General features: G+C 36.9%; 3 protein-coding genes across 6 annotated transcripts; all 3 read left to right on the top strand.

Moving 5' to 3' along the window:
• The first annotated feature begins 291 nt into the window (after positions 1 to 291).
• Positions 292 to 4,049, top strand: LOC117781103 (homocysteine-responsive endoplasmic reticulum-resident ubiquitin-like domain member 2 protein). Its single transcript, XM_034617818.1, has 4 exons — positions 292 to 998; positions 1,688 to 2,253; positions 2,823 to 3,191; positions 3,253 to 4,049. Exons 1-4 carry the CDS (start codon positions 744 to 746, stop codon positions 3,656 to 3,658), a joined length of 1,596 nt encoding a protein of 531 aa, XP_034473709.1. The 5' UTR covers positions 292 to 743; the 3' UTR covers positions 3,659 to 4,049.
• A 282-nt stretch (positions 4,050 to 4,331) lies between these two features.
• LOC117780642 (alpha-aminoadipic semialdehyde synthase, mitochondrial) lies at positions 4,332 to 10,208 on the top strand. The gene is made up of 8 exons (XM_034617255.1): positions 4,332 to 4,527; positions 4,585 to 4,731; positions 6,026 to 6,202; positions 6,380 to 6,758; positions 6,825 to 7,399; positions 8,306 to 9,461; positions 9,525 to 9,701; positions 9,768 to 10,208. Exons 1-8 carry the CDS (start codon positions 4,468 to 4,470, stop codon positions 9,884 to 9,886), a joined length of 2,790 nt encoding a protein of 929 aa, XP_034473146.1. The 5' UTR covers positions 4,332 to 4,467; the 3' UTR covers positions 9,887 to 10,208.
• A 1,147-nt stretch (positions 10,209 to 11,355) lies between these two features.
• Positions 11,356 to 15,582, top strand: LOC117781057 (ethanolaminephosphotransferase 1). 4 transcript variants are annotated; one of them, XM_034617777.1, is made up of 10 exons: positions 11,356 to 11,714; positions 11,809 to 11,987; positions 13,099 to 13,167; positions 13,224 to 13,413; positions 13,474 to 13,730; positions 13,920 to 14,074; positions 14,137 to 14,317; positions 14,373 to 14,582; positions 14,658 to 14,699; positions 15,204 to 15,582. In XM_034617777.1, the coding sequence occupies exons 2-10, from the start codon at positions 11,931 to 11,933 to the stop codon at positions 15,288 to 15,290; spliced, it is 1,248 nt and encodes a 415-aa protein (XP_034473668.1). In that variant the 5' UTR covers positions 11,356 to 11,714; positions 11,809 to 11,930; the 3' UTR covers positions 15,291 to 15,582. The 4 variants fall into 4 exon arrangements, 2 of the variants coding, with proteins under 2 accessions (XP_034473668.1, XP_034473669.1); XM_034617778.1 differs by having other exon boundaries at positions 11,356 to 11,704; XR_004617139.1 differs by having other exon boundaries at positions 11,358 to 11,714; positions 14,658 to 14,975; positions 15,049 to 15,582.
• Positions 15,583 to 25,831: the final 10,249 nt, after the last annotated feature.

Below are 25,831 nucleotides of genomic sequence, written 5' to 3' on the forward strand. Positions count from 1 at the left end.
CGATATTGACCAGTGTTGCTCATTTTCACTAAGCAAATGCTCAGTGTTGCTCTTTATGCGGCAATTAAAATGCACTAAATATGCCCAAATATTGTAACTACCACTAAAAATTGAATACGCATATAGATACTTGCATATGTGTATATATGTATATTCAATTACTTTTATAATAATCGAAATGTTTACGTAAATATATAAGTGATTATAAAAATATTTATATGCAAACAGTAGATACACGTCATGTCAACAAGGGTGGCAACGCTGGCACACTCAAAGCAGCCCTGCGGCAGTGGCAGTGTATTAAAACAAGTGTTGCTGTAGACGAAGGGACTTTGATTATTTATTTTGCTTAGCTCGGTTCTGCTCGGAAATTCGTTTCATAATCGACAGTTTTCAATTGAATGCAATACGCATAACGAAACACAGCAGCAGCTACGTTTTTAGTACAATATAATCCACAATCTGGAAAAGCAAAATTACTTGTCTAAAGAAAATCATTCCAGAGGGGAGACGAAGAAGTAAGTGACCGTGGAAGTCTACATACACTACACAACAAAAAGTACGGCTGCCTCTGCCCCATTTGCATACTTTTCCTCTGCCTAACGCTGACGAATCACAAGCCCACAAACACTTGTCGCTGCTGCAGTCGCTGTCATTGCTGTTGTTGTTGTTTTTGTTGAAAATCGTGCATAGCAATTAGCAACGCGTTGTAGAAAGTGCCCGGGAACGGGGAGGGTTCAACTATGGATGATACAACAGCCACAACGCCGTCGCCGTCGTCAGCGGCTACGGCCGCTGGTTATGATGCTGCGAGAGACAAAACAGACACTGGCGTCGCTGTCGCTGCCTCTGCCGCCGCTAGCAGCAGCAGCAGCAGCGTTAGACTTTTAATAAAATCGTCAAATCAACAATACGATGACATGAACATCGAGAGTGATCTCTGCTGGACGGTGGAGAGGCTCAAGAAGCAGCTATCTGTGGTGTATCCCGGCAAGCCAGTAAGTATTCTTACACACACACAACCACTTATTTACGTCAGTCTTATACTAACTTTAGACCTGCCCTATCTTATCACCACTTCCAGTCAATCTTGAAAATTCCTATGTACATATATCTTCTTTCGCGACAACTTTGTTATTTGCGTCTTAATTGTGCTCATGACAAGTACACGTCACGCTTAATGGGGAAATCAGCTCAAGTCTAAAGCTTATATATAAGCTAAACTTTAAATAAAAATGCCGCATTAAAATGAACGCCTAACTATAGATAAGAAAGATATCTATAGTTAGGCGTTATAGATATAGAAAGACATAAGCATTTATATATTGAAATATATATGCTTATCGGCTAGAATTAGAATTAGTTAAATTATCTGAATTTCGCTTTTTCATTTTAACTAAATATTTTCTTTTGTTCCGTTGAGTAAATTTGTTTTAAAGATGGGAATTAACACTGAATAATTTAATGATATCAATCAATTTATAAGGCATAAAAACAATTAAAGCAAATCACTTTAAATGCACTGTAACAAACAAAACAAGACGGGTAGACAATACAGGGAGAAGGCTATATCTGAAGATATATCCATCCATATCTTCTCACTGCTCATACAACTAATATGGATTACATTCTCTCACATTTCCAATCACACTTTTGTTAACATATCAAAATGTTTTGCTGTTTGCAGGAAATTAAAGATCAAAAGCTCATCTATTCCGGCAAACTGGTGAGCGATGCACAGAAATTGTCGGAGGTAATACGCAGCTATAAGGATGTCTATCAGCAACATCACATCTTTCACTTGGTTTGCGTCAACAAGAATATAAACAAGTTGCCGTATAAGACTACACCGCCAGCGAAGGACAACAATATCAATGCCAATGCTAATGCCAATGGCAATACCAATGCCAATGCTACCCCGCCACGTCTGGAGACCAATACCAATGACAATGAGCTTAGACAACGTCATGTGACAACTGCGGCCGCTGCTCAACTTCCTTATCAACAACAACATCAACAACAACAACAGATGCCGTTTTTACAGCAACCAAATGCCGCATACACTTGGATGCAGTTCTTGCAACGATCCGATCTACAAAATCAGGCTTATCAAATGGCTGCTCATCAAGCGGCAACTGCATCCGCGTCCGCATCCATCAATACTCACATGACGTTCGAGCAGCAACAGGCGATGCTGACCAATGCTTGGATACAACAGTACTATGCTTTATATATGCAACAAGTGATGCAACGGTGAGTTGCCTTGTCTTTATCCCCACTTTCCATTATTAATATTAACAGATGTTCATTAAGTACTCATAAACCCTGTTTAGTTTAGTTTTCTGCCAATTTTTTTTTCCATAATAAGAAACTACGTTTGTATAATTATGTTTTCACAACATATGTACATTTTGAAGCTGAGAATAATACCGCAACCGTGAACAGAAAATAACCGTTTCATTTGTGGTAGCGGAAACGGAACTGTAAACGAAAATAATTTTTCTTCATGAATTATATTTGAAAATATCATTGCTATAACAATTTTTTTTGAACTAAAATCGTATTTATTTTAAATACTATCTAGCAATTCTTTGAGCTAATAAATTCTGAGATCAATTATTAAATTGGGTAGTTAAGCACTCTTACATTTTTATTCGAATTATTAAGAATTATTGAACTGTTAACCTATAATAACTAATATGCTTTAATTCATTTCAATAAAATTAGTGTAAATAAATTAAAGCATCTTAATAATAATTGATACACAATTCTTTTTATTATTGAACTTGAATAATAATTATAAATTTTATAATTTTTTGCAGCACTAGCGGCAATCAGAATGCTGCACCATCTGTACCAATGCTGCATCCGTTGTTGCAAAACTTGCCTGTGATACCAAACAACTTGAGTGTGCCACTTGTGGGACAACAGGGTGTTCCTGTGGCGGCGGCAGCTGCCGCTGGACCGGCACAGGCCAATGAGGCGGCTGTGGTACAACAACAACAACAACCAGCTGCGCGTCAAGTGGATGGTCCCAATTTTCCTAATATCCAAGAGGAGCCGGAGATGCGCGATTGGCTGGACAGTTTCTTTAGCTTTACACGTTTGGCCATCTTTGTGACTGTATTGTATTTCAACTCGTCTCCCATGCGTTGTCTTCTGGTGCTGCTCATTGCCACGGTCATTTATCTGTAAGTAGTTTAAATTTACATTTTCTTAAATATAATTAAACAATCTTTTTTATTGTGGCAGCTATCATATTGGTGTGTTGCGTCGACGTCGAGAGCGTAACAACAACAACATCAATCGGAATAATAATGCTGGCAATGATGTGGCTGCCATTGCTGCAGTGCAGCAAATCCAACGCATGATGGACGCTGCTGTTGAGCACGACAATAATCCGCAAGCTGCTGCTGAACCGGCACCAGTTGCCGCTGCTGCTGCTGCTGATGCTGCTCAACCTGCTGCTGTTGCTGGACAAGATGCGATTGACGCTACACCCGCAAGTGCTGGGGCGAATCAAGCTGATGCCGCTGTGGCCGCCGCCGAGGCTGTTGTCGTTGAGCCGGCAAATGCCAATAACTCTGTGATTTCCATAGTGCGCACTTTTGTCATAACGTTCTTCACATCGCTGCTGCCAGAGGCGCCAGCGCTGTAAATTCAACCATGACCAATTGCGTCGCATCCTTTGTGGCCTCTAGATTTCCAAACAATAGTCCCCCCCACCCCCTAACAATTAAATGTTATCATTTTGCATACCTGAATTTTTGCAATATCTGTTTATCTAGCTATAAAATGAATTATTGTATATTTATACTTATCATGTCTGTGTGTGTTTCTCGGTGCCTGGGTCCTAGCCCTGCGCTTCCCCCTTACGCCATAGATCTAACCTCCCCTTGTAGCTTTAGTGTATTTTTTTAGTGATAAGGAAATTTGTTTTTGATGTGAATAATAACTACACAAGCTATAGTTGGTAGACAAAACTATGAAAACCGATGAATTGCAATTATAAATAAAACGACAAAAAAAAACTATACTTAAAACCAAAAGAATGTATGTTGTTTGCTATCACGTCATGGGGTCTTCTCAATGGAAAGTTTTGTGAATGGAAAATTTTCGAGTTGAAAATACTTTCACTGTGCGTAAGTAGTCTTAATCTTACAAAGAGCGCTCTTTACTCTCATTTTCTTTAGTAGGCTTTCTTGCTCTCCGCAGTGGAATTGAGTTGCGTTGTGTTCATCTTATCAGTCATCATGTTCGTCCATCCGTCCGTCGGCTCGCTCCGTTCCCGGACTGCTGATAGGGGCTTGTCGTCGTCGTCGTCTTGTTCGGGATTTAGATCGTTACGAGTGCTCGTGGTAGACGGATGGTGCATCAGCGTTGGGATTAATATATATTCGGCATTTTTTCGACTTCATCTCGTGATATTTTTTTATTTTGTCAACTTTTTTTGCATTTTAATCTGCGATGTGGCGTTTGTGTCAACTACGCGCAACAATCGCGCCCTCGCTCACCCGACAGCGTCATGTAAGTGGGCGTCATCCGATATACATATATATATATCTCATTTTATTCGATCTTTAGCATAGTCGCGTGATTGCCATACGTCGCGAGGATCAATCGGTTTGGGAGAGACGTGCACCGTTTGGGCCAACACATGTCCAGAAGCTGGTTAAACAGGGTGTCAAGGTCATTGTCCAGCCTTCCAATCGACGCGCCTACCCAATGCAGGTGAGCAAATCTTATGGTCATTAAAGATCAACCATATCAGGCTACCAACTCAAATGATATACTATATATGTATTTGTATGTTCACTAAATGGGGTGTATCGTAAAAGTTTTGGGAGATAAGCCTCTCGGGTGGGTCGTAAATTTGGCAATTGTTGGCCTTGAATTCAGTCAAAGCCCAAAAACAAAAAGCTAATTCATGTTATCTCCATTTAAATTGCTGTTTTTATATAAATATACATTCGTGTATATAAACATACATACAAAAATATATATATAATATATATATTTCCAATAGTCAACTGATTTTTTAACAGATAAAATATTTATAATCGACTTTTTATTAAAAGCAAAACCAATTTACGATTGGCATTTTCAAAACAAAAACGTTTTTTTTATATTTATATATTTACAACAACAAATTGAGAGATTGTGATTAGTTGCCAAGTAGCACATGAATTATTACGGGTAATATTTACTAGTCATATGATCTAATCACTTCATCAGTTCTGTGGATCCAGCTTTTCAATGAAGCACACGCGAAATTGTAATGATTAGTCGGGATTTAAAAGATAAGCTCATATAATTTCTAAGAATCAAAATTTAATATGTTAAAGAAACGTTAAAGCACTTGAATATTATAGGAAGATACATTAAATATATTATTCAGAAAGGAATTAAAAAAAAAATTAAACCAATCTTTTAAAAAGAAAAGTCATCATAATGTTCTTTGAAAGATAACAAATTTTAAAATTTTAATACTCGTATTCTAGATTTAGAAAGTTAAGAAAGTTAAAAAATTAAAGAAACAAACATGAGTCAATTTAAATTTTGGAATAAAATAAATACAATTCGAATTATTGAAAGTTAAAATACTTTGTTTCAAATTCCACTAGTGATCTAATTCCAAACTATAAATCGAGTTTAAAATCGAAATGTAAAAATCGAAGAAAAAGAATTGAATTGAGAATTAATCAATAGAATTGACATTTTGCTTGAAAGGAATTGTCATTGCAAAATTGACAGATAAAATGAGTTTGCTAATTTTTATGCATTCGGTATATTCTTAAGCTCAATATAATATGTAGGGAACTTGGCGCATGACACATCCGGATAGATTCAATGATGTTGGTTGTTATGTTGATCGAGAAATTTGAAGGATCATAGATTAGTTGAGCGATAGGAAAAGTCAAGTATTTCCGCATAAACTACGAGCATAAATATCGATTAGTTTTTTATTTGTTGATACGATTAGATAAGCTAACAGTTCTCTCTCTCTCTCTTTTTCATTTCCTAGGCGTATATGCAAGCTGGTGCCCAGATACAAGAAGACATCAGCGATGCTTCGGTTATCTTTGGAGTCAAACAGGTGCCAATCGATGCACTTATACCAGGAAAAACTTATTGCTTCTTCTCGCATACGATTAAAGCACAGGAATCTAATATGCCCCTTCTGGATGCTATACTCGAAAAGGTGAGCATATTTATTATGTTCTTTAATTCATATTTCTACTCAACTATTATTAACAAAAATAAAAAAAAAACTTGCAGAAAACATTATTTGAAAGTTTTAAAACTATTTAAAAATTAAAAACAATTTCTATTTAATACTATAATTTTAATCTAAAAATATAATTCCTCTGATTCACAGAAAATCCGATTAATTGACTATGAACGTATAATTGATGAACGCGGCTCTCGCCTGGTGGCATTTGGAAAGTACGCCGGAGTCGCTGGTATGGTTAACATATTGCATGGCATCGGACTACGTCTGTTGGCCCTGGGACACCACACTCCCTTCATGCACATTGGACCCGCCCACAATTATCGGAACTCGTCGATGGCCCGCCAGGCGATACGTGATTGTGGCTATGAGATTTCACTGGGAATGATGCCAAAATCAATTGGACCGTTGACTTTTGTATTCACCGGTTCCGGCAATGTGTCTCAGGGTGCACAGGAAGTGTTCTCCGAGCTGCCTGTGGAGTATGTGCCGCCAGAGATGTTGCGCAAGGTTGCAGAGCATGGCAGTGAGTTAAATGACTTGAAAATGATTACAAACATTTGAAATAATTTTTGAAATTTTTCTCAATCAGATCAAAATAAGCTATACGGATGCGAGGTAAGCCGATCCGATCATCTGGAGCGTCGTGAGGGCGGCGGTTTCGATGCCAAGGAGTATGATGAATATCCAGAACGTTATATATCCACATTTAATCAGAAGATTGCCCCTTATGCTTCAGTTATTGTCAATGGCATCTATTGGGCTGTTGGCAGTCCAAAGTTGATCAGTATTCCGGATGCCAAGAATTTATTACGTCCAGCTAATACACCCTGGCTGCCAACCAGCAAGGGTAGTCCCGCACTTCCTCATCGTATGCTCGCCATTTGCGATATTTCCGCTGATCCCGGTGGTTCCATAGAATTCATGAACGAGTGTACTACGATCGATACACCATTCTGTCTTTATGATGCTGATCGCAATAAGGACACCAAGAGCTTTAAGGGACCCGGCGTACTGGTCTGCTCCATTGATAATATGCCCACTCAACTGCCACGTGAATCCACGGATTTGTTCGGTGAACTGCTGTCGCCACATGTCCATGATATCATCAAAAGCGATGCCAAGAAGCGGCTCCAAGATGAACAGTTTTCCTATCCCATACAGTCGGTAAGTCGAAAAGATTATACATTGATTTTTATTTGGTGAAAAATATATATCAATAATTCTCTGAAGTTTAAAATTTAAGAGAATTTTCTATAGCATACTTTTTGGAGTCATGTAAAGTCTAAAAAGTCCTTTTTTAACTTGCTTTTAGAACATGTTAGAACTTAAATATTATAATATTATACTTTTTGGAGTTGTTGGTATATTCAGGTCTGTTCCAGAAATGTAAACCAACCGGAAACCAACCAAAATCCCATACAATATTGGTTGGTGTTCTGTCTGGTCTGTAATTCTGGAATACTCTTGATAATATGCAAATAGATATATGGTACATATAGTAATATTGAAATCTAAATTTTTTTTCTTTGAGCTAAAGTTTTAAATTGCTGTTTAATATACGATGTAGCTTTTCTATTTTAATAAACCTTCACGAACATACTTTTGGCAGACTTTATAGCTAAAATAGGTTATTCATTCTGATGATTATTAATTGTAAATTTGTAAAAGCGTGTGATATTAAAAATAATAATTACATTAAAAATATGTAAAAAAAAATGTCTGTTTAAATTATAATTTCTAGTCAAAAAAGTGTTAGTTTTTTTTTCATTTCTAAGCTCTCTAAAAAGTATGCAATGCTTATTTTCATAAAATTCTTGGTGATTTGTATACTAAGTTGAATATAATAACTTAATCTTATTAGTTATTTAATTAGTCTAAATATTGTTAAAAGTTACAAAAATTTAAAAAAGTAAATCGTGAGCTTATCTCTTTTAGAGTAATTAAAATTATTGATAGCATTTGAATATTTGCAGCGCTTATCAGTTATCAGTTATTAAAATGGGCGTATTTTTGCATTCTTCTCTCTCATACTCACAATCTCTCTTTGACTCTCTTTCTCTCACTTGTTAGGCCATTATCGCTAGCAATGGAGAGTTGACCGAGGGCTTCCAGTACATTCAAGAGTTGCGCGAGTCGCAGGGCAACCGCTCCCGCCATAAGATGGAGGGTCGCTCCGAGTCGCACAAGAAGGTGCTGGTGCTAGGAGCCGGAATGGTGTCGGCACCTCTGGTCGAGTGGCTGCATCGGGAGAAGGATGTCAGCATTACGGTGTGTTCACAGGTCAAGGAGGAGGCAGATCGATTGGCCCAACAATATGCCGGAGTCGATAGTGTCTATTTGGATGTGAATGAGAGCACAGGACACTTACAGGAATTGTGTGGGAAGGCGGATGTTGTGGTCTCCCTGTTGCCCTATAGTCTGCATGGCATGATTGCCCGTTATTGTGTTGCGGAACGCACTCACATGGTGACCGCCAGTTACGTTAATGATGAGATTTCCGCACTGCACGATGAAGCGCGCGCCAATGGAGTGACCATTATGAATGAAGTGGGTCTCGATCCGGGCATTGATCATCTCTTGGCTCTCGAGTGCATACATGAAGTGCAGGAGAAGGGCGCCGTTGTGGAGTCCTTTGTTAGCTACTGCGGTGGATTGCCTGCTCCGGAGCACTCCGACAATGCGTTGCGTTACAAGTTCTCCTGGTCCCCGCGTGGAGTTCTCCTCAACACACTATCGGCAGCCAAGTATCTGAGTCAGGGACAGATTGTGGAGATCTCGGGAGGCGGCGAACTGATGTCCACACCACGTAGCTTGGATTTCTTGCCAGGATTTGCACTCGAGGGTTTCCCCAATCGCGATTCCACCAAATATGGTTCACTTTATGGACTGGGCAGGGATGTGCACACACTTCTCCGCGGCACCATTCGCTACAAGGGCTTCTCAGAGTCCATCAAACCGATGCAGCTATTAGGTTTGATCGATCCAGAGCCACATGCTCTTCTCCATCCTAGTGGACCGGATGTCACTTGGCGTCAGCTGGTTACCAATCTGCTAGGCATGTCCGACACAAGCATCTTCTATGAGAATCTGAAACAGAAACTGGTGGAACGTCTTGGCGATGTGGATGGCATTGAGAGTCTGGGTTTGTTGGATGAAACACCTGTGGTGAAGCTAAACTCCCCATTGGACACGCTCAGCCATTATCTATCCAAGCGTTTGGCTTTCGGTGAGTAATCCTCAGAGATTCCTTTAATCTTTGTCCTGGCTAAAATGTTTTCTTTTCTTGCAGCGCCCCAAGAGCGTGATTTGGTGGTGTTGCGTCATGAGGTGGGAATCCGCTGGCCCGACGGTCGCCGTGAGGAGCGTGGCATCAATTTTGTGGTCTATGGTCAGCCGCAAGGTCACTCCGCCATGGCCATGACTGTGGGCAAACCCGCCGCCATTGCAGCCAAAATGATTCTCGATGGTTCGCTCAACTTATACCTAAATTGCTTGATATTTTACTGATTTCCAACTCTTTATTATTGTACAGGTGAAATCCAAGAACGAGGTGTTTTGCTGCCCTTCACACCTGACATCTATCGCCCCATGTTGCAGCGTCTGCGCTCCGAGGGTTTGACTGCCACGGAAACCTCCAGATGGCTCAACTAATTACCTGATTATCTGAATACCCTGTAAAAATGTAATTCAACAATGAATGTACGCAATTGTTGCACTTCTTTGACTGTTGTTAATATTCTTCTAGTTTATAAATGCTTTTTTCTTCGTCATTTCGTATATCAAACAAAACTTAGATAAGACTGCACTTGGTTATCTGTAAATATGTATGTATATGTACATATGTATACTATATGATATGTACTTATGATTATAATTTTTATTTTAAAGCAGCAGAACGGTTAAATGATTACGTTCAAGTTATCTACGACAAATTCTTTTGAAATTGTGAATAAACTTTAAAATTTATTGTTAACTAATTTGTTTAATTTTAAAGAGAGAGTTTTCTACATTATAAATTTGATTACAAACAAATTATTGAGGGTTTTGAACTGGAAGTAAATTTCTTTGTAATTTTTCTACACTAAAATTTATGTACATTATGAAAATGTACATTGAAAAGATACAAATTTAAGCTTGAAATAATACTTTAAAATCCAAATATATAGTATTAGTGGGAAAGTACGTTTTGAAAAATATAAAATATACTTATTCATATATATTCTAAAATCAAAAAGTCAGATTTTTAGTTGTATTGTGACAAAAAATCATTTTTAGTTTTTGACAATTAGGCTTCTTTAAATAGAGCTTATAAAATATACAATTTGTGGATCATAAATAATTGTGAGTTTATTCCAAAATATTTAGTCAGCCACATGGCAACTCGTTTACTCAAGGGGTTATCAGCTGGACTTGAACTGTTTGAAAAAAAAAAATAAGTAGATTGTGGCGGTATTATATGTGGTATAATTAATGTGATCTATATTTAGTCAAGTGCATATGCGAATTCTGTTCCACAATTCCCACAGTCACATGATTGGATTTTGTTGCTGTTGCTCTTGTTGATTTCAGAGTGCACGTTAACGGTTCATTGTTAGAATTTCAAATAAAACGACACCTCACATTTACGAATCTATATATAAATGTCCAAGAGATTGAGGCTATCTGCTATCAGCTAGATTCTAACCAAACCCATGCGCAACACGATGATAACCAATAACCTCTGCCTGTCAGCTGTTGTTGTTCTTGCTGTTGCTGTTGTTGCCGCTGCCGCTGTCGACGTCGGCGTTGTTGTGGGCGCAGCAAGTGCTCGCTTCAGTTTTACAAATTTTTAATTCATTCAATGCGAATTCACATACTCACATACGAGAATGTGTATGTGTATGTGTGAGTAGAGAGAGAGAGAGAGAGAGAGAGAGAGAGAGAGAGAGAGAGAGAGAGAGAGAGAGAGGAGAGACAAAATATGCGATAACATCGTGTGCAATGGGATTTTGTGGAACCAGAGCAAGCCCAACGACGCCGGCAGAGCTCAGCCGCAGTCGGCGCTGTAAATTAAGCGCTGTGTTGTTGTTACTTTTATTTCGGGCTGCGCTCGCACCGGCTGCCCAGTTCAGTTGGTCTTCAGTCTTGACAATATTTAGTAGCGAGTCAGTCGCACTGTTTTCATTGTTGTCGCTTCTTGTTCACGTCTCAAGTGCTTTTACAGTTATAAATCAGAGTATTATAAATATATTTGCATATATAAATATATATGTATATGTACATAAGAAATAACGGATCTTTGCGTGTTCGCCTGTAAGCGCAGCAGCTGGCGTTGTGGAAAGGGGAACGTGGATTGTGGGCTGTGGGTTGTGGAACGTGAAACGGGTCGCATCCGTGTGTCTCTCTGCAGGCGATTATTTAATTTACCTACGTATAATATTAGTACAACACAAAAGAACGAAAGTGCGAGGAAGAGAGAGAGGGAGAGAAGTGCGTGTCGGTGAGCCAAACCCACTTTAATTGTACAATGTGCTGGAACACGTTTTAATCAAAGTCAAAGGTCATTACTGTTATTATTATTATTATTATTACAGTAATTGCCTGCTTTACTTCACGTGTGACTATAAGTTTAACACACAGCTGTTATCACTACAACAATAACAACGACAACAAATATACCAATAATTACCGTTAGAACAACAAGAACAACTACAAAATGTGTAAAATGCGCTATTTAACGGAGACTCATTTGAAGGGCTTCGAGCGTTACAAGGTAAGCATAAAACGGCTTTTCAACCCTGTAATCAATTGAAATAGGGGAATATGCAACAGTCAGCGAAAGTCACCTAATTTAATTTTTTAAAACATTATAAATATTATTAAAGATTTTTCAAGTCAAGCAAGGCACATGTTTGAATATGCAGTACACGTGTAGTCCTGGTTACAGGGTATCTCCCAAACTAGCCACTTTGCTTGTTTTCTTCGTCAAGGCTTGGGGGACTGTAATACCTATTATATACTCGCATTTGGCCCTTTTAGTGTGAATCACGAACATGAAAAATCAATGGATATACGCATTTAAAATATTTTATCAATTTTGATATGACAATAGTTGTAACAAATAGTTTTACGACAGATTCTGGTCTTAATTAAATATATATTCATTTGTATATAAGAAAATTAATATATATGCATGTATTTATATATACTGAAAGCTAATCTAAGAATTGGGAAATACAAAGAAGATTGAAGATTTCGTGCGGCATGTGTTCAACATTGTCAGGCGCTTATCAAAATATTTACCAGGGAGCCTCGGTATGACTAGGCCTGGGCCATTCAATTTAATAAGCCGGATGTTAATCAAACAAAATTGTTTCGTAAATCCTATAGGAAGGCATTGAACTGTATATGAAACATGAGTTGACAGAGAGATAGTTGGTAAACTTACACTCACTGGAATTTGTACCTAAAAGATTATAGAATTGAGGCATGCTAAGAGATTTTTATAAATTTTTCATATATATGTAACTTTTATAAGTTGAAAATAAATGTATATATGTATAAAGAACTTTTATTCGCGTTGGTATTAAATAAACAATAAATTGGTAGTATTATTTCAGAAGATATTCCATATGCAAAACAACCATTTGAGGGATTTATTTTTATTCTTTCTAGGATTATTCTTTAAGGAGTCTAGAAAACACAGAATATTTTAGGACAGTTTAAAGATGCCTATAATCTCTTTGATTATAAATATTTACAATTTATGTAAAGGAAAAAGTAAAAAAAGAATAGCTAAAAAGGTTCCGACTTAAGGTTATGATTTAATTATATTTCTTAAATTTTTAATCGATAATTTCGCTAATTTATATTTCTTTCAACAGTACAACAGCGTCGACACGAGTTTTCTTAGTGTCTATGTAATGCATCCCTTTTGGAATTTCCTTGTAAAGGTGAGTTTCACTTCTTCTTTAATAAGCATACATCTTTCACAAATCTTCCTTTGTAGTATATACCCATGTGGATGGCGCCCAATATTCTCACATTTGTGGGATTCCTGATGACCGTGGTAAACTTCATATTGATAGCGTATTATGATTGGAATTTTGATGCGGCCAACGATAAGGAGGTGGGCAATACAGTACCCAGTTGGGTCTGGACTGTTGCAGCCATAAACATACTTATCTACTATAATTTGGGTAAGTTGCTTAAAAGTCGCATTCTACAACAGTTAACTTGATATTATTCTAAATTTGTAGATGGCATGGATGGAAAGCAGGCTCGTCGTACAGGGACCAGCGGCCCGTTGGGTGAACTGTTTGATCATGGATTAGACTCCTATTCTGCAGCACTTATTCCAATTTATATATTCTCATTATTTGGCACGGCTGATCTCCCACCGATACGCATGTTTTTCGTCATTTGGAACGTATTTCTTAACTTTTACTTTACTCATGTTGAAAAGTACAATACCGGCGTCATGTTTTTGCCCTGGGGATATGACTTTACCATGTGGGTAAGTTTCAGTTGTTTAAGCTTTAAAGTGGTGCTTAAAGTGTTTTAAAGAGCTTTCAAGTGATTTGAAGGGTTTTCAAGATCTTTAAAGTGCTTCTTAATTATTACATATTATTTTGAGTGAGTCTTCCGGGCTTTGAAGTGTTCTAACTTTACTTTACTATCCATAATAAATTTTTTATTCTCTTAGGGTGTCAGCATTATGATGTTTGTGGCAACTTTGGTGGGTCCAGGAATTTACCGCACCAGCTTTTATGGAATTACTATAGCAAATGTGTTTGAGGTTGGCCTGATCGGCTCTGGCATTCTCTCCAGTCATCCGTTTATCATCAGGAACATTTACCTGTAGGTGTTTTTATTGAATAATTGAACACATTCAAATGTATAAACTATTAAATCTTCTGTAGATCTTACAAGAACAAGACGGGAAAGATGCGTCCTATGATGGAGATGCTACGTCCATTTTTTGCATTCCTTTGGCTTTTTGTGATTACGACGATATGGTCGTACTGCTCTAGAACACGATTGATTGAAAACGAGCCGCGTTTGCTATGGATTCTTTATGGCACAATCTTTTCAAATATTGCTGTAAGTTTTCAGATACATTATATTTTTGGATCTCGCTAAAGCTCTCTCTTTTTAGTGTCGTCTGATAGTTGCCCAAATGTCGGATACTCGTTGCGATGGCTTTAACATTCTTATGTGGCCATTGGCTGCCACAGTAGGCGTCTGTTGTTTTCCCTGGTATGAGAAGGCTTTCGGCAGGGATTTGTTGCCGCAGGAAGAACGTTGGATCCTCCAAGGATTAACCATCTTCGTCACTTTGGCGCATTGGCATTACGGCTATGGAGTGGTAAGCACTTTAAAGCCCTTAGCTTTTCTAAAAAGTTTATATATTTCTTTTATCTTTACGATCTATTTATTCTAGGTCACGGAAATGTGTAATCATTTCAATATCAATTGCTTCAAAGTAAGAAAATCGCGCAGAGATTCCGTTGGGATATTACTACATCCATCACAGAACAATAACAAAATATTGAAAAGCCATTGAAACTAATTACATACTAACTAAAAAAAAAATCGAAAGCAAAAAAATCGAGATCAACGACAAAAAGGGGTGAACAATTTGTATGTGATATAATAATAATATGTGGACATTATAAAATTTAAACTCGCCTCGCTCTGGTCTATATTTAAGTGATCCATATACAATTCAATAAGCTCCCATGCGCCGCATAACGTTATGGTAAAGTTCATCCAAAATAATATTTATAAACCTTAACAGTAGACTAAGTAAATAAATACTAAATATATTTAAGATACAACCTATTGGAATGTACATACTGAATGCATCTAAAATGCATGAATTTGGTCCCTAACTGCATGTTCCGTTAAGTATTATATGCTTTGATCTGAAGTTTACATAATTGTTAAGAGATATTCTGAACTAAAAATTGCATTATAATTTTCCTAGATTAAAAAACAGCCTCCCAATGCAGTGCAGGAACTTGTTGAGACCAATCCGACGCAAACAACTGAACCACCCGTAGAGGAAGTGTAAACCAAATACCGTTACCATCACCGTTTGGTTCTATTCTTCTTTAAGCGTAAATGTTAAGTAAAGTTGTGTGTGAACATGTTAAATTGTTTTAGGTTAAGTCGAACTTGAACCAAATATGTAACTGTTAAGTACAAAAGGAAAAGCTTTCAAGTGCCTTATTCCAGACTCATGTATGTAGGCAGCAAAAGCTTTTGCACGAAAGTTCTGTTAAGTTGCGCAACTTACCCGATAGAGGGCTTCTGTTGAACTGTTAGTGCTAAATAAATTTCTTGAATATTTGACTAAAAAACAATTGAGGTTGGAAAATGTGTATTTAAGCAAAATGTTTGGTATTTATATGCATCTATAATGCTTTATTTCAAATATATAGCCAACACTATTGTAACACTATTGAAATCCAATAGCTGAAAATTAGAGAGTTGAATAAGTAAACCTGTTTGAATATTAGAGGTAACTTTTATTGCTGGAGAGTCATAGTAAGTCAAATATTGAAAAAGCTAGTTTTCTTTAATTAAGAATTTAATTAACAAAGTGAAATGTTTATGGTATTAGGCTTAGCTGCAAGTTTCATATAACATTCCAACTCAATATGAAAGTGTTGTGGGCTTTTTAATCGTCAGCCTGTTATTGTCACGTAGCGCGTCCATTTCTCTTTTAGCTATATTTGACCTGAGGCTGCGACCCGCTTCTGTCAGCGCCAACAAATAATATCGGCGTTGATCCCCCGTTTACCCCTTCCTTAGACTCATCTTCCCTGTCGCACCCTTTCCCTTTGCTTCACTCGGATATCTATTTATATATTTCAACACTTTTGCTATGCTTTTTTATTGGCATTGCATTTAGAAAGTGATTTGCCACATATGTATATAGATATACATATGTAAAGTATTTCAAACACACATACACACTCACACACACTCAGCTAATGCAGGAGCCGTAAGGTCCTTTGCCTAACGGGTTTTTGCATTCACGTCACGCATTGTTGTGGTCGTTATTATATTTGATGCCCTTCTACTTACACGCATTGAGCAGCTCGAAACGTTTAAAGGGATATTTTAACTTTGTGTAAACCTCTTCGGACGGTGGAAAGTGGAAACAGGAAAATAGAAGCTGCTGTAGATCAAGTCAAATCGGCGAGGGTCCAACGAATTATTCTAGAACTCTTAGTGTGAGACGCTCTGGAAATTAGCATGTTAATATGGATTTCTATATTTTTGGGGGCTTTTCTATATTGAGGTATATTCCAGTTCCCGGGTCTTAAACTGCAAATTTTCACCCTGATTAAGGCTTAATCACTTAATCGGACTTGAATTTACAAATTCAATCTTCAAAATTTTCCCAAGTTTTTAAATTTTATTAAAGAGATATTTTTTTTTTTTTTATTTGTTGAATAGATATTAGCACTCAAAGAGAATAATCTATGTAAAATGGTTTCGATTTAGTTATAGGAGAGCGTACGCATGAAAATAAAATTTTTGGCAACTCTCTATCCCAATACACGAGAAACACGTTAATAAATTGGAAATAAAATGGCTTAAACTAAATTTTGTTAAAAGTGCAATAAGAACACAAAAACTGTGTGTATAAAAATTGGGTCATAAATTTGTTTTATAAGCACAAAAGACAGGCCATTTGGCTGTTGGACGATTTAATGAGTACCTCAGCAGAGTGCATACACTGAACAGTGTACACACATACATATATGTGTATGGAAGTGTATGTATGTGTGTGTTTTTGTGTGTGTGTGTGTGTGTGACTCGATCAACCCACTAAAGTGATGGTTCATTTGTCTTTATTTAGTCGCGGCGCACAAAATGGTCGCTTGGAGGCTGCATTTATTGACAATAAATAGGTCATAAATTACACACATCAAGAAAGTGGGCAAAACGAGGTTTGAGCAGTATGAAAATATTTTAAAGAACTCTACCTAAAACTCAGAGGTGTATAAAAAAAGAGAATGCAAGTGGGAGAGAGAGGGGGCAAGTTTAAAGAAGCTGAGAGGCAACAACTTCAAAGCGGAAGTTGCGCAGCATTTGCTTTTATTTTTGTCGTGTGGCGTTCAGGGTAGGGAATAAGGCGGCTTTTTGATGAATGGGCGTGACACACACACATCCACACACACACACACTTATACACAGTCACACACTGTTGGCAAGTGCACTTGAAAACAAAAAGCGTAAAGTTATTAAAGGTTTTTGCGCTTTGTGTGCCTTTCATGTCACTTACACTTTTTTTCTTCTACACACACATATACCAACCGAGCCTTTCCTTGTTTCCAATCCCACCCAGCTTGGAGCTCAAGCTTTTATGTACCACCCAGAGTATGAAGGGCTGCTGTAATCTTGAAGACGCTTTGCATACAGTTTTTCGGTTCGCAGGCGGCATTTCACTTCAAGCGTGCGGCAAATTCAATTTGAAATTTCCAAATGTTTTTGAAAATTACATATTTGATGAAGGGTGCCAAAGTTCACGGTGCGTGTCAACCGATGAATGGAGCGCCAGTAGAAGCCATATTTTTTTTCTTGTTTTTTGCTTGAATGATGCACCTTGAGTAGCTAAAAAAAAAGAGAAAATACAACAAATGTCAAGTAAATGAATATTTTATTGCCTTTCGTCAGAAAAAAGGACCATGAGAAAAACTCTGTTGAGGGGAAACAGGTAGTGCAAAACGCTACCGAAATTGGCTTCCCGCTGTGTGCATTTGGGCTTACTCAATATTCGCTCTGGGAGAGCAATAGAGGCCAGCCAAGGAGAAAAAATATTTATACGTATACTTATATACTCATGCTCATGATTTCAAAGCGTAGTTTAAACAAGCATTCAAACATTTATTAGTGGTTTTAATGAAGTGACATAAGTGGTGCCAAGCTCATTTGATGCAGGTCGTTGCCACACTATTAAAATATGGCTTGTTTCGGTTTTCACTTTCGTTAAGATATATCGGATGGGAAATGTCATAACTTCACCTAAACTTAAACACATTTCGTATTGAGTTTTCTTGAAATTAAGCTGACCTTAAATTAGGAAGATCCTGAACTCAGAAACATTCACTTTATTAATTCTAAATGAAATCAGTTATGAGCTAAAGATAATAGTTTCTTTAATAATATCTGTGTTCTTATATGTTTGAAGTTATTTTTATTATGATCTATAATTTCTGGATGTACTATATGTCAAATTGGATGCAAAAATCTTTTAAATTGCGTTTATTGTTTGATTTCCCTATTTTGACATGCTTCGAGATCTTTCCTCTTGCTAATCATTAAAACAATGACCTCCCTGACCTATTTCATTAATTGTAGAAAATTTTCTTGAAATTGCTATTCGATTTGGTATTATTCTGTACACTGGCACTGCATTAAAAAAAAGACTGACCCCTTCATCTGCCATCTTAATTTGACTCCATAAGGTTAATAACCATTTTATCTATTTAAATGGGTTTTTTATTTACATAGCTTACATATTAAGATAGGCTTATTTTAATTTATAATTTTGTGGAAATCCCCGCTTGTGGGAAATCACAAAAATCGCCACAGAATCGAATCAGAGTTAAACTTAACTTGATATCCACTTAAATGTGGCGATAAACGTATGTGCTGTTTATGCTTACAGTGAAGTAAGACATATGCGCACGAGCGCACACTTGAAGTTGCAATCACACACACACACACATGCACACATAAATAGGGAGCATTCACATTTTATAGCATACTTTTACGCGCTGGCGTCTATGACCGTGGCAAAAGTGACATAAAGCTGTCACTGTCTATGTATGAGAAGGTGAACTGTACGTATGAGTGTGTGTGTGTGTGTGTGTGTGTGTGTGTGTGTGTTTAAGGGCATGTTAAAATTCATTTGTCAAAAGGATTACCATGGTAATAGGGTTTTAAGCAAATATCCTGGCTGGTTTTTTTGTTTCCTATCTGTGCTCTGCTTTGCCGCCGTTTGTCATGCTCTTTTGTTTTTTTTTTGACTTTTTTTTTACTTTACACAAAAAGTATTTTTCCGCGACCGTGCGTCGTGGCTAATTAAAAGCATGGCGTTAAACAATTATGTCAGGCATTTGTAATGGCTCAGCAATCTGCTGCCAACTTTCAAATGCCATGTGCGACGTGCCGCATGCCACATGCTACATGCCACCTGGTCGGACTTTGGCTAATAAATTGACTGCAATCAAAGTTGTCATAAGTTCAGCCCACGCATGCTGGGAGACACTGTGAACTGAGGTCACGTAGAGGGATAGAGAGTGAGAGAGAGAGGGAATTAGAGAGTGGAAGGAAGAGGAAGAGAGAGGCACACCCGCAGCCAAATGACAACTTAATAGCCCAAAAAGAAACCTAAAGCAAGGCAAGCACACATTGTCCTTTTTCTTTGGGCCTGAAGAAACGGCTGCTGGTTGGCATATCCTTATATCCAATACCTTATACCATGTGCCATGTGTCGACATTGCCATCATTGTCACCGTCTCTCCTACAACATCGTTCACTGACCAACGAGGCGAAAGTGTACAAATTGTTGTGATTTATTTTAACAGATTTTTTGTTAACCCAACTTTAACACACACACACACACCTACCGACTGCTCTGTGGCATTTGCTCTATTGATGAATATGCTGGTTGGGCTTCCCCTTCACTGCAAAGGAGAATGGTGGGGGGGAGGAGGTGAGCGGAGATGCGCGCGTGACAATGCGCCAATGTGTGGTCAAGTAGTGCGCACGGCTGAGCTGCTACCAGGACGAAGTCAATTTATGGACCAACAAGCACCAGAATGAGGGAAACTTAACGTTAACAGGTTTAACCAAGCTAAGGACAAGTCTGACATGACTGTTAAGCTAGGCGAGCAGATCTCATACCTCACTACCACCCTATCTCCCTTATCACCCGCCCTTATCATTACTGGAACCATACTTGAGTCTTTAGCAGACGATTGATTTGGCTGATAGATTTTGTTGCCTTTCAACTTCCATCTTGTTGCCAAGAGCAAGAGCAGGAACTTTCTCTTCATTTCTCGAGTGTCGACTAGTGGATACTCGTTCCATGACATCGTTAGCTTTAAATTAATGCAGTTACTTGGCTTGTATTCTTCATTATATTGGTGGGGTTAGGGTTTATGTCATCACCTGTAGACCGCTTAATGAAAAAAAATCTTTCAAGTTTTTGTACCTTAACATCTAAGAAAAGTGTAAATTGAGAAAATTCGCCTTAAATTGATGAAAAAATATTTTTATTTTTTAAGGGTGGATTAAGAACTTGAAAAAGTATTTTTATATTTTAGGTGATGTACCTTAAACTTGGAAAAGATACAATTAATTATATAAATTTAGACCTAAAAATTTATAAGAAATTATTTTATTTTTAGGGTAAGAAATTAATAAAATTAGGAAAAATTGTTCTTATATTCATAAATTGGTCACAAATTACTTAGGAAAAATTAAAATTAAAATTAGGTTCCATTATCAGATTTTTTTTAAAATAGCTGTAGAGAAATAATATAAAGTTGTAGCTAAAGAACAGAAAGGAAAGTTGCTATACGTACTTTGGCTCGTTCACCGAGGCTTACTAAACCAATTTCTTTCAGTTTGAAGATTAATTCTAAATTTTGAGAAATTTTCTTTTAATATTCAATTTAAGCTGAAAAACTTTCTTTAATTAAATTTCATTCGTTTGCTTTGGTTTCAGACACTTACAAAACTTTACCAATCACATTCGTAGTTCAAAAGATTGTTAAAACGAATAACTAAAATCTATATTTTAGTTTCCTTAAGACTCAATTTTAACTGAAACACTCTGCCTAACCAAATTTTATTAATTTTCCTTGGTTTCTGATTCGACTTTTCTCATACAATTTTCTGACTACTGCCAAATACAAGCAGTTAGATATTGAAGCATAAATGCATATACATAGATTTAGGAAAGTTCCATAAACTTATCAAGGTCAGCCATTGAAGCGTCACATGCCAAATGTAAAAAAAAAAATATAACCAAAAAGAAAAACTGCTAAGAAAATTTCATTTTCAAATTGCACCCCAGTGACACATTTGGAATCCAATCCAGGACAGCAAACACCAGTCGTTCCTCCGTGTCCTCATCTCAACCCATTGCAAGAATGTCACCTACGCTCCCAAGACAATTGGAAAAACTTTCAAGCGACGTTTTCCGCATTTCCATTGCGAGCAGAGGAGTTTTTCATTGTTTTTCTTACGACTCATTTCACGTTTTAATTCCTAGGTTCCTCGGCGACTTTCTGCATCATTTGACACGACAAATTTGCGCTGCCAAACCAGCTGGGCTGGTTAAAGTTGGGCGTGGCACGGAAAATAATAGAAGAAGAAGAAGACTGTCCAGGCCTGTGGAATGTGGGTGTGGTGCGTCAAGGAGTTGCGTGTGGTGCATCAGCCGGATTTTAAATATTTGTCTTGGCGTACTAAAACCAAATTGCTTGGCCCACTAAGTGTTCAATTACCGAGAACTACGTCAAGCCTCAACTTCTCCTTCTCTATCTCACAATGATGAAGATGATGACAGTGGTGGTGGGAGGGGAAGACGGGGCTGGGGTCATAGGCAACATTGCCGCTGATGGCCCACATTGATAGCAGCTGCAGATTGATGGGTGCTCCTACTGCTTTTGATGGTGTCCGGCAATTGGTTTAAATTTTATTTATGAGCTGCCATCAAATCAGCATAAGTAGGTTAAACGCAAATGTCAATCGTAAATTCGCTGACTTTGGTCCCGTAAAGCGCCAAATAAATTAAATTGTCGCGTTTCACAGCTGAGCTGAAATGCTAACCAAAGTACGTGCCCCCCGAGATGACGATGAATCCGCATTCACATCCAGCATCCGCATCGGCATCCAGAATCCTGAGTATACTCGTAGCATCTTTCCTCGACATCCGCAATATTTCATAAACTTGAAAGCTCTGCCAAATGGGCGTGTCCCTCTCTCACTCTCTCTCCTATTCTCCCTCCCTCTCTTTCATAAAATTAGCTAATGCTGACATAGTAACAATGAATGGCATAGTCCCAGGATACCGTTTGCTTAGTCCTAAGTCTCTGGGTTTCATATAATAAATCCCGAGGGATGGGTATGGCAAGTCGGAGGCTATTGACTAAGAACACCTCTTGACTTTTCTATAAATCAATCTAATTAGAATTTTAAATGTATTTAGATAGAATTTGCATTTATTTCGTACAAAACTGTTGATAAACAAATTGCTGCTGATTTGAAAAAAGCATAACAAATCTTATGATACACAAGTACATAACAAATGTATGTAAAAAGTAATTAATTATTTATTATGTCCCGAACTTAATCTTGATATTATTATTATAATAAATATTTATTTTTATTATTGTCCACTATTTTACTTTACTATTACAATTACTACTTTAATTCAAAGTAATTATACCATATCTTTTTTTTGTATATTTGAGACACATTTCACATTTCCATTGTAATTTTGAATTTATTATTTACATTCAGTAAGTATTATCTACATACTCTTTGGGCCTTTCTTACCTTTGACCCTTTTTTGCCATTGAGTTTGCTTCCCCAAAATGGACACATGACTTTAAGTATATTTAAAAGATACTTTTCATTTTATACACTTCCGCAACTCGATTGCTTGAAATTTGACAGATATCTACAAACTTATGCTTAACAACTCAAATAAAATGGCATTTTCTGGCAATGTGTTCCACTGACTGACTGAGTTCAACCGAAAACTAAACAAAAGAGAAGCCAAAAAAAGAAAAAAAAGAAATAATGTGTTGAAAGAGTTTTGGGTGTCAGCGTTCATTCTCCAGGGCGGGCAAAGGTCGGCAACCGGCTTGGCAAAAAGCTCCATTCAATAACTTCCATTCAGAATCAAAACGAAGGTACACACAGACACGCACACACACACACATGTAAAAAGATGGCCGGGGACTGTGTAATGTGCATGGGCAGAACTGAAGCAAACAAATATTTATAAATGTGCAAATAGAACAGATAACTGTATTTTTATATGCACACCGACACACGCACACACACACACACACAGGCTCATACACTAATACAGAGAGCCGCTCACTTTGCCGGGCAAAAGCATTTGAGATTCGATTTCGCATCATCGTGGAGTCGTCGACGGGTCGACGTTTTCATTCATTCATTCATTCAGCAGCAGCAGCAGCAGCAACGGGAACAACAACATAAACCGGAACAACAACAACAAGTTACATTTTTATTGCTTGGCGTGGAGCATATGAAAGCGCCGCCAATGCCACACACCCATACATACACTCGCACACACACACATAAACTCCTCCTATCCAAGCCGAATCCTTCCGCCTGTGAAACTTTGCTTCTTTCCTTTGCTGTTATTATACCCGTTGCATGAATAATAAGTGTAAGGGTATATTGTATTCGTTTAAATGTATGTCGCAATAATAAGGAGACATCTCTGAGCCCGTAAAGTATACAAATTCCTGTTCATCATCAGCATCCGAGTCGATATACCCGTGTCCGTCAGAAAATTTGGCACACAGACTTCTAAAAATCCGCAAATCACAAAAAACCGCCACTGATTTATGATATAACATTTTTGTTGTCTCATAAATGGCTTTTATATATTTTAAAAGTATGTAACGAGTATTTCTCCAGTCGGGGTGTCGACTCCTTTCCCGCTCTTTTGTTGCCAATCCAAACGAAAAGAATGCGCGCAGGCAGCCAAATAAAAGGGCTGCAAAAGCGAATGGATGGGAAAGGATTGCTTGCGCAGGAGAGAAATATATTTTTCCGATATTTTAACATGAATTTTGCATATTGTTAATTTTGCCTTTCAGACGCAGCGGCAATCGCAGAGTTGCCTCGCCAACTGGCACTCGTTTATAGCATTTAGCTTCCGTTCGTGTGCAATATTAATGTGCTCATATTTGCCCAAGTTTGATTTGCACACATACACAAGCAAAATAGCAAGAGAACCGAAACAGTAATTCCAAAGCTAAATCAATGTCAATTGATCACCATACCAGTCATTAGATTTTATTTGGTAGATTTTCTGTTTCGATAAATATTTTTATTCGTTGCACTGTTGCCAACTTTGCCCTTTTGTAACCGTGGCAACTTTTTAAGTTGAACTGCTATGAATTTTGAAAAATGCTATTATCCAGAAATCTGTTTATTTTAAATATACATTTGTTTGTATATATGTTTTGCTATTACATTTGGTGTGCATTGATACTCTGATATATTACCATCTCTAATTTGTTAAAAGTTGTCATCACTATGAGTTGATCTTTTTTTTTCTTGAACTTAATTATAAAATAAAATAAAAAAAATAATGCAAATTTTGTAAATAAATATAAAGTTTTTTGTTGAAATAAGTTGTGTACTTATTTAGGATATTTTGATCCGCAATTTCAGCTATTATTTTGATGCTTAATAACCAGAATATAAAATCTGCAAAATGTTGCTATGATCGTATTGCCCCAATTGGCAAATTTATTTCGTAATTGTACATTTAACTGCTACAAGTGTTATTGTTAATATTATTATTATTTGCTATTGCTGCTGGTTAAATGCAAGTGTTTGAGTTGTAAAATGTAAATCCGTAAAACGCTGCAAGTGCACATCAGGTGCTACAATGTGTTTATTGTGTGTGCGTGTTTCTTACTTCGGGGGTGGCAAAAACAACACAGGCTGTTCAAATTAAAAGCAGACCAATGCATATTTCAATATAAGTAGTATACCATTACCATATGCATGCGTGTGTTTAAAATTATTAAATTCAGGTAATTTCATTGTATTTTATACAATTTATGGGAAATCACTTAACGGTTAACATAGGTAAGTGAAATTTTCCGATTTTGTCTTTTATTATGTACTTTTGTGTGCGAATTATGCGCCTAAACAATTCAATAACAAATTTAAATATTTAAAGTATTATATTCAATAATTGTGCATTTAATAATAGTTTATTTATTCTCACTTTCAACATTTTAAAAACCATTTATTGCATATGTAAGTATTTATAATTTAAATCTTTTTATCAAAACTTAACTGCATGTCAATTTGACCATGGTTCAACTTGTTTTTAATTTTAAATTGGTTTGATGATTTCGAACTCTTATTACTTTGCTAAAACTTAGCAGGCTTATATGCGGGGAGTGTCAATTTGATCATAATTTGACTACTTAATTGATTATGCATAGAATTTTTGTGAATTTTTTTTTGGTAAATTATTATTAAATTTCATTTTTTTAATTTTTTCTTTCTAAATTGACTTTTACAACTCAGTCAAATTTTCAATAAAAAATTTATTCTTAATTGATTGTACGCCAAATTTTGTTATTTTGGGAAGTTACATTTCCTATTATGTTTTCGATTATATTAAATAACAAATATTGATTTTAAGATTTTTTTTTTTTGTAATCAAAATAATTTAATAACACTAGAAAACATATATTAGAAATTATAATAGCATAATTCTGCCAAATATGCCAATTATAGGTTATGATCTGCCCACATCATTCTGTAATTATATCAGTGTGTGTGTGTGTGTAT

This window comes from Drosophila innubila (assembly GCF_004354385.1).
Source record: "Drosophila innubila isolate TH190305 chromosome 2L unlocalized genomic scaffold, UK_Dinn_1.0 4_B_2L, whole genome shotgun sequence".
Classification (NCBI taxonomy): domain Eukaryota; kingdom Metazoa; phylum Arthropoda; class Insecta; order Diptera; family Drosophilidae; genus Drosophila; species Drosophila innubila.